The sequence below is a fragment of the Oncorhynchus clarkii genome, chromosome 7 (genome assembly GCF_045791955.1).
Source record: "Oncorhynchus clarkii lewisi isolate Uvic-CL-2024 chromosome 7, UVic_Ocla_1.0, whole genome shotgun sequence".
Lineage (NCBI taxonomy): Eukaryota > Metazoa > Chordata > Actinopteri > Salmoniformes > Salmonidae > Oncorhynchus > Oncorhynchus clarkii.
In genome coordinates, this window is record NC_092153.1 from 3,119,157 (window position 1) to 3,128,457 (window position 9,301).

Sequence of the window (9,301 nt, forward strand, 5' to 3'; positions counted from 1 at the left end):
TTGTGTTTCGGAGGACGCACAGCTCTCGACCTTCGCCTCTCCCGAGTCCGTACGGGAATTGCAGCGATGAGAGAAGACAAAAATACTTGTTTGTCAACCGCTCCACACATTTCTTGTTAACAAACTATAGTTTTGGCAAGTCTAGGACATCTACTTTATGCATGATCCAAGTAATTTTTGCAACGATTGTTTAGAGATTTCTTTCACTGATAATTCACTGTCACAATTCCAGTGTGTCAGAAGTTTACATACACTAAGTTGACTGTGCCTTTAAACGGCATGGAAAATTCCAGAAAATTATGTCATGGCTTTAGAAGGTTCTGACATGCTAATTGACATAATTTGAGTCAATTGGAGCTTTACCTGTGGATGTATTTCAAGGCCTACCTTCGAACTCGGTGCCTCTTTGCTTGACATCATGGGAAAATCAAAAGAAATCAGCCAAGAGCTCAGAAAAATAATTGTAGACCTCCCCAAGTCTGGTTCATCCTTGGGAGCAATTTCCGAATGCCTGAAGGTACCATGTTCATCTGTACAAACAATAGTAAGCAAGTATAAACACCATGGGACCACACAGCCGTCATAACGCTCAGGAAGGAGACGTGTTCTGTCTCCTAGAGATGAACGTACTTTGGTGGAAAAAGTGCAAATCAATCCTAGAACAACAGCAAAGGACCTTTTGAAGATGCTTGAGGAAACAGGTACAAAAGTATCTATATCCACAGTAAAACGAGTCCTATATCGACAACCTGAAGGCCGCTCAGCAAGGAAGAAGCCAATGCTCCAAAACCACTATTAATAAAAGCCAGACTAAGGTTTTCAACTGCACATGGGGACAGAGTATTTTTTTGGAGAAATGTCCTCTGGTCTGATGAAACAAAAATAGAACTGTTTGGCCTTAATCACCATCGTTATGTTTGGAGGGAAAAGGAGGGGGCTTGCAAGCTGAAGAACACCATCCCAACTGTGAAGCACCTGGGTGGCAGGAGGGACTGGTGCACTTCACAAAATAGATGGCATCATGATGAAAGAAAATGATGTGGATATATTGAAGCAACATCTCAAGATATCAGTCAGGAAGTTAAAGCTTGGTTGCAAATGGGTCTTCCAAATGGACAATGACCCCAAGCATACGTCCAACGTTGTGGCAAAATGGTTTAAGGACAACAAAGTCAAATTATTGGAGTGACCATCACAAAACCCTGACATCAATCCTATAGAACATTTGTGGGCAGAACTGAAAAAGTGTGTGCGAGCAAGGAGGCCTACAAACCTGACTCAGTTAAACCAGCTCTGTCAGGAGGAATGGGCCAAAATTCAGAAGCCATTTTCGGTCTGTAATAAAGCCCTTTTGTGGGGAAAAACGCATTCTGATTGGCTGGCTCGCAAGTGGGTGTGCCTATGCCCTCCCAGGCCCATCCTAGGGCTGCGCCCCTGCCCAGTCATGTGAAATCCATAGATTAGGGCCTAATTTATTTCAATTGACTCATCTCCTTTATATGAACTGTAACTCAGCAAAATATTTGAAACTGTTGCATGTTGTGTTTTTTTATATATATGTTTTTCAGTGTAGTTCTTTTTCTAATTCTATAATTGGAGCACTTTGAAAACACTGTTGTTTGACATGACAACAGATGGAAAAAGCCAGTGAGGAATTATTGTGACCGGAATAAAAGAGTTGGTCAGTGTTTCAGGGGACCCTAATTAGATGTAAGAGAAAACATAATGTAACGTCATTAAGATAGCTAGCGCTCGCTAACATTCATGCTTTGTCTAGTTTGCCTGTACTGGTAACCGGCTGTATTAGCTAGCTACGTTTGCTATGACTCTTCGTACGTTTAGCAAGCTATCCAGCTAACGAGTGATTAGCATTAGCGGCTAACAATGTATTTTAACAACTTGCTAAGAAAAGACCAGCTGTTTGCAGACAGTAAGATACACTATTAGTTTGTGTAATTATAGAATGCTTTTTTTGCCATCAGGCCCTATATACTAGGCGGTGTCAGAGGAAGCCCCAAAAAATGGTCAAAGACTCCAGTCCCCCATGTCATAGAAGGTTCTCTCTGCTACCGAATGACAACGGTACCTGAGTCCCAAGTCTAGGTCCAGAAGCCTCCTTAACAGCTGCTACCCCCAAGCCATAAGACTGCTGAACAACTAATCAAATGGCCACCCGGACTAATTGCACTGTACCTCCGCACATTGACTCGGTACCGATACCCCCTGTGTAAAGCCTTGTTATTTTTGTATATTTTTTACTGTCGTTTATTTTGTACATTTTCTTAACTGCATAAGGGCTTGTAACAAAGCATTTCACTGTAAGGTCTACCTACACCTGTTGTATTCGGTGCATGTGACAAGTAAAATGTGATTTATATAAGAAGCAAAGTGGAAATCTGTATCGTTGTCAGCAACATCTTGTTGCATCTGGCCATGCAGACGGAGTGAATGGCAGGGCAAGGGCTGGAGTGACGGGGCTGGAGTGACGGGCTTGGTGTGGGATGCATGCAGGAGGAGCAAGAGTGACGACTCAAGCAGCAAACGGAGTCAACTATTAAAAAAGTACATTATGATTTGACGGAGAGGCAAATTCATTTAACAAACCAAACATTGAAATACCGTAATAGAAGGTAAAGTAAAAACCCAAACTGGTCTGTTCATCCATACCAGTGTATATAGTCAAATACAATATACCGCCCAGCTTCTCTGTTCCACTGCCCCCTGGGAAGCATCACCCTCTGCCTTCAACAGGAGCTCACATTTTGTATAAAAAAATATATATATATATATATATATTTTAAACAATGTTAGACCCAAACAAGAACATCATATTTAATTGATTGTTTTTTTGACAGGGACCACATACAATGAAAAATGTCAATTTCACAATACGTGTAATGCATTATACTAGGTTTAGCTAATTCAGTAGTACAACATAATCCCAAAATGTCTCAACACACTATATTGAAAATGTGAAAAAGAAATCAAAAGATATAATATTCTACTGTAAATCAGATTAAAGGATTGTTAAACCTTGTGACAATTGAGACATGGATTGTGTATGTGTGCCATTCGGTGAATGGGCAGGACATAAAATGTAAGTGCTTTTGAACGGGGGTATGGAAGTAGGTGCCAGGTGGTTTGAGTGTGTCAAGAACTGCAATGTTGCTGGGGTTTTCACGCTCACGTTTCCGTGGGTCCTCAGATCCTCAAAAGGTTCTACATCTGCACCATCGAGAGCATCACCACCTGGTTGCATCACCGCCTGGTATGGCAACTGCTCGTCCTCCCACCGCAAGGCATTACTAAGGGTAGTGCGTACGGCCTCCTGCCATCCATGACTTCTATACCAGGCGGTGTCAGAAGAAGGCCCTAAAAATTGTCAGACTCCAGCCACCCTAGTCATAGACTGTTCTCTCTACTACCACACGGCAAGTGGTACCGGAGCACCAAGTCTAGGTCCGAGTTTTCTGCTGCTCTTTAATTACTAGTTACTTTTATTTCTTATTTGTACTGCATTGTTGGTTATGGGTTCGTAAGTTACCATTTCACTGTAAGGTCTACTACACCTGTTGTATTCGGCTCGTGACTAATAAGATTTTATATTGATGGGGTTTCTGGCATGTTGTTAAACACCTGTCCAGGTGTTGTGAAATTTGGTTTGTGATTGCATGACAGACCCCTGGAACGTGCCCCATTATTATCAACACTCTTTACAATTGGATGTGTTGAGCAAATAACAATTAGGATAATCAGATTAAGTCATCTGTTGCCTTATTGGACCCCAATTCAGTCAGTGTGATTGACAGGAGAGATGACCAATGGGGCTGTGTTTGGACCCTCAGAATTATTACAGGGGTTCAAGAATGGATATAGTTTCTCAGTGAAGGTACAACCAGTGAAAGAGTAGATATGAGACCTGTTTTCTACATCATAAAAGGAGATCTGACCCTCCTCGTAATCCACAAACACCCCCACCTTCTGGGGTTTCTGACTCAGGAAGAGGTGCATATGGGGTGTGTCCTTGGCTATATACTTATTCCTATTCATATACAGAGCCCAGAGTCCACCCTCAGGGCTTACAGCCGTTGGGCCCTTCCTGATGATGGACTCTCTGGCCACTCCTACCTCCCACTCAATCTTCCCTCTAACCTGAACCTCAAAGTAGAATCTTCCTGAGGAGAAGCCCTCCTTTCCCAGGACCGATAGATAACATTCAAACCTCTTTGGGTTGTCAGGGATATTCTGCCGTATGTCTCCATAGCTCACTTGTTTCCTGTCCTCAGACACAATGAGCTTGGGGTGTGCTGTATCAGGATCCAGAGTCACATTCACTGACCACTGACGTATCATCTTCAGCTCAGCATTACACAACTTCTCCATCTCATTATGAAGCATCTCCTCCAGCTGAGAAAGAGCTTTCCTCACAGTTCCTACATGCAGATCCCTGTGAACACTGATCTCAGACCAGCCCTTGATTGGGGATGGGGAGTTCTGGTGGACGTAGTCCAGCTCAGTGCCTCTCCTCAGCAGCTCAGTGATTTCCTGCTCCAGTTCTTCAATGAGCCCTTCAGCCTGCCTCTCTGCTGCTTTCTGCTTCTCCTCAACCACCTCAATGAGCTCTGCCTGACTTCTCTCAATGGAGCGCACCAGAGCAGTGAAGACCTCCACACTTCCTGCTATCTCTCTCTCTGCATCTCTCTGGCTGAGCTCTACTGAGAGTTTGATCTCCTTAACCTTCTGCAGTCGCTCCTGGATCATCTGCCTCACTTGTGCTACTTCTCCAGGCTTGGAAGAGGACTCCTCTCTGTCTGAGACCTTCATCCTCTTAAAATGATCTGCAACATCTCTGAGTGTTGTGTTGGTTTTTAGGTCAGGTCTTCTATTGAATGTGTCCTTACACAGTGGACACTGGCACAGGACACTGCTGTTCCAGTATTCACTGATACAGGCCTTGCAGAAGTTGTGTCCACATGGAATAGAGACTGGCTCAGTGAACACATCCAGACAGACAGAGCACAGGAACTGCTCTTCAGACAGGACATTGCTGAAGATGGACATTTCTGAAACCTAATAGAAGACCACAGAGTTAGAAATGTAGCTGTCTTCATTTTAGAGTTTTACTGCCCCCTGCTGTACTGGAGTGTTTGTTCAGGAATATGATTTATTGGTTGATCCCTTCCACTGGCTTGGATGGAATTCTGTGATCCCTCCCTAACCCAGAACAAGTCCCACCCACTAGACTACTTTAAAATGCTGCATGCCATCACAGGCTTTTGTCTCTGTGTGAACAATCTTGTTTTCCCCATTCTATCTGTGGAAAAACCAGTTCTATAAAATGACTTCCTGGAATGAGTCAGTTTTGGATAGAAATTCACTATTTGATTATTAAATGTATCTTTAGAAGGTAAAACAAGAGTGTACATAGCTCTACTAAAATAATATTGATTCAGTGTTCCACAGACATCATGCTTTTTACCCAGAGTACTGTAGATAGAGAAACGATATCCAGGAGATGTATAATTTGTTTTACCTTTCTATATTATGGGGCACAACATACTTCTAACATTGTAAATTCTCACATTTATTCCAGTTTTTTTTTTTTTTTTTTTTTTACAAATATCAAATAAGAACAGGTGAGACACACACACACACACACACACACACACACACACACACAAGAAGTAATGTAATTATGGAATAAAATAATCACCAGTGTCCAAGTTAATATTTTTCTTTCTCTACTTACCTGGGTGTGTTTTCCCTCTTGACTGAAGGTGGACTGTGTAGCTGTGTGTAGAACAACGAGGAGCAGGAGAGTTATGCAGTTATACTTTCACTTTAGCTAAAAGTAATCTCTCAACTCATCCCTGTTCTGCCCAGAACTTAACTGTTGCACTTCCTCTGTGCTTGGTTTAGTTTAGTTTATTTGACCATTTTAAGGTTGTCTAGGTAAGCGTAAACTTGTGGGTGTATGTTTTTGAGTCATGTATAAATGTATCAGAGCCCAGTGTTGGTCCAGTGAACATGTCTGTTCCTTCCTTTGTCTCAGATGGCACCAGGGCCTGTATGTATTTTAACCCTTGGTGCTGGAGGGGGAGGGAGGGAGGGAGGGTGGGTGGGTGGTCGAGGGGGTTGGCGAGGTGGAACGGAGGGAGGGAGGGAGGTGGAACGGAGGGAGGGAGGTGGAACGGCGGAGGAGAGGTGGAACGCGGAAGAGAGGGAGGTGGAGGGCGGAGGAGGCGGAGGGAGGAGGAGGCAGAGGAGGCGGAGGGAGGTGGAGAGGGAGGTGGAGGGTGGGAGAGGTGGAGGGCGGAGGAGAGGAGGGAGGAGGCGGGAGAGGCGGTGGAGGCGGGAAGAGAGGGGGGTGGAAGAGAGGAGGAGAGGTGGAGGGCGGAGGAGAGGTGGAGGGCGGAGGAGAGGTGGAGGGCGGAAGAGAGGTGGAGGGCGGTAGGGAGGTGGAGGGCGGTAGGGAGGTGGAGGGCGGTAGGGAGGTGGAGGGCGGGAGAGGTGGAGGGTGGAAGAGAGGGGGGTGGAAGTGAGATGGAGGTGGATTGTGGAAGAGAGTGGTGGAGGGCGGGTGAGGTGGAGGGTTGAAGTGAGATGGAGGTGGATTGTGGAAGAGAGTGGTGGAGGGCGGGAGAGGTGGAGAGAGAGGTGGGGAGGGAAGTGAGATGGAGGGCGGTAGAGAGGGGGAGGGTGGAAGAGGGAGGGAGGTGGAGGGTGGGAGAGGTGGAGGGAGGGGGGTGGAAGAGAGAGAGGTGGAGAGCTGTTGGGCCCTTTCTGATGATGGACTTTCTGACCACTTCTAACACCCATTGAATTTTTCCCCTAACCTAAACCCCAAAGTAGAATCTCCCTGAGGAGAAGCCCTTCTTTCCCAGGACCGATAGATAACGTCCAAACCGCTTTGGGTTGTCAGGGATATTCTGCCGTATGTCTCCATAGCTCACTTGTTTCCTGTTCTTAGAAACAATGAGCTTGGGGTGTGCTGTATCAGGATCCAGAGTCACATCCACTGACCATTGCTGTATCATCTTCAGCTCAGCATTACACAACTTCTCCATCTCATTATGAAGCATCTCCTCCAGCTGAGAAAGAGCTCTCCTCACAGTTCCTACATGCAGATCCCTGTGAACACTGATCTCAGACCAGTCCTTGATTGGGGATGGGGAGTTCTGGTGGAGGTGGTCCAGCTCAGTGCCTCTCCTCAGCAGCTCAGTGATTTCCTGCTCCAGTTCTTCAATGAGCCCTTCAGCCTGCCTCTCAGCTTCTTTCTGCTTCTCCTCAACCACCTCAATGAGCTCTGCCTGACTTCTCTCAATGGAGCGCACCAGAGCAGTGAAGACCTCCACACTTCCTGCTATCTCTCTCTCTGCATCTCTCTGGCTGAGCTCTACTGAGTATTTGATGTCCTTAACCTTCTGCAGTCGCTCCTGGATCATCTGCTGCACTTGTGCTACTTCTCCAGGCTTGGAAGAGGACTCCTCTCTGTCTGAGACCTTCATCCTCTTAAAATGATCTGCAACATCTCTGAGTGTTGTGTTGGTTTTTAGGTCAGGTCTTCTGTTGAATGTGTCCTTACACAGTGGACACTGGCACAGGACAGTGGTGTTCCAGTATTCACTGATACAGGCCTTGCAGAAGTTGTGTCCACATGGAATAGAGACTGGCTCAGTGAACACATCCAGACAGAGCACAGGAACTGCTCTTCAGACAGGACATTGCTGGAGATGGACATTACTGAAACCCAATAGAAGACCACAGAGTTAGAAATGTAGCTGTCTTCATTTGTGTTTTACTGCCCCCTGCTGTACTGGAGTGTCTGTTCAGGAATATGATTTATTGATTGATCCCTTCCACTGGCTTGGATGGAATTCTGTGATCCCTCCCTAACCAAGAGCAAGTCCCACCCACTAGACTACTTTAAAATGCTACATGTCATCACAGGCTTTTGTTTACACAGAGACAATCTTGTTTTCCCCATTCTATCTGTGGAAAAACCAGTTCTATAAAATGACTTCCTTGAATGAGTCAGTGTTGGAAGGTATCTTTAGAAGGTTAAACAAGAGTGTATATAGCTCTACTAAAATAATATTGATTCAGTGTTCCACAGACATCATGCGTTTTACCCAGAGTACTGTAGATAGAGAAACGATATCCAGGAGATGTATAATTTGTTCTACCTTTGTATATTATGGAGCACATGCACTAAATGTCTTTACATTTGGAGAAGTGACTTTCAACGTACTTGTAACATTGTCAATTCTCACATTTTTACCTGATTGTTTTACAAAGATCAAAGAAAGAACAGCTGAGAAACACAAAGTAATGTGATTTTGGAGTAAAATTATCACCAGTGTCCATATTCATCTCTTTCTCTACTTACTTGGTTGTGTTTTTCCTCTTTGTCTTGAGAGAAGGTTGACTGTGTATCTGTGTGTAGAGTGATGTGGAGCAGGAGAGTTATGCAGTTTGACTTTCACTTTCGCTAAATGTTATCACTCAACTCCTCCCTGTTCTGCACACAACTTACAGTCAATAACGGAGTACAAAAAGAAAACCAGCCCCGTCACGGACACCTACAGTGGGGCAAAAAAGTATTTAGTCAGCCACCAATTGTGCAAGTTCTCCCACTTAAAAAGATGAGAGAGGCCTGTAATTTTCATCATAGTTAGTCTTCAACTATGACAGACAAAATGAGAAAAAAAATCCAGATAATCACATTGTAGGATTTTTAATGAATTTATTTGCAAATTATGGTGAAAAATAAGTATTTGGTCACCTAAAAACAAGCAAGATTTCTGGCTCTCACAGACCTGTAACTTCTTCTTTAAGAGGCTCCTTTGTCCTCCACTCGTTACCTGTATTAATGGCACCTGTTTGAACTTGTTATCAGTATAAAAGACACCTGTCCACAACCTCAAACAGTCACACTCCAAACTCCACTATGGCCAAGACCAAAGAGCTGTCAAAGGACACCAGAAACAAACTTGTAGACCTGCATCAGGCTGGGAAGACTGAATCTGCAATAGGTAAGCAGCTTGGTTTGAAGAAATCAACTGTGGGAGGAATTATTAGGAAATGGAAGACATACAAGACCACTGATAATCTCCTTCGATCTGGGGCTCCGCGCAAGATCTCACCCCGTGGGGTCAAAATGATCACAAGAACGGTGAGCAAAAATCCCAGAACCACACAGGGGGACCTAGTGAATGACCTGCAGAGAGCTGGGACCAAAGTAACAAAGTCTACCATCAGTAACACACTACGCCGCCAGGGACTCAAATCCTGCAGTGCC

General features: G+C 44.7%; 1 protein-coding gene and 1 pseudogene across 2 annotated transcripts; both read right to left on the minus strand.

The window, feature by feature from the left end:
* Window positions 1-3,329: 3,329 nt before the first annotated feature.
* LOC139414030 (E3 ubiquitin-protein ligase TRIM21-like) lies at window positions 3,330-5,066 on the minus strand. Of its 2 annotated transcripts, XM_071161906.1 has the most exons (2): window positions 4,846-5,066; window positions 3,330-4,710 (listed from the first exon to the last, which is right to left on the minus strand). In XM_071161906.1, exons 1-2 carry the CDS (start codon window positions 5,059-5,061, stop codon window positions 3,790-3,792), a joined length of 1,137 nt encoding a protein of 378 aa, XP_071018007.1. In that variant the 5' UTR covers window positions 5,062-5,066; the 3' UTR covers window positions 3,330-3,789. The 2 variants fall into 2 exon arrangements, with proteins under 2 accessions (XP_071018007.1, XP_071018006.1); XM_071161905.1 differs by having other exon boundaries at window positions 3,330-5,066.
* A 679-nt stretch (window positions 5,067-5,745) lies between these two features.
* On the minus strand, window positions 5,746-7,741 carry LOC139413978 (zinc finger protein RFP-like; annotated as a pseudogene).
* Between the last annotated feature and the right edge of the window lie 1,560 nt (window positions 7,742-9,301).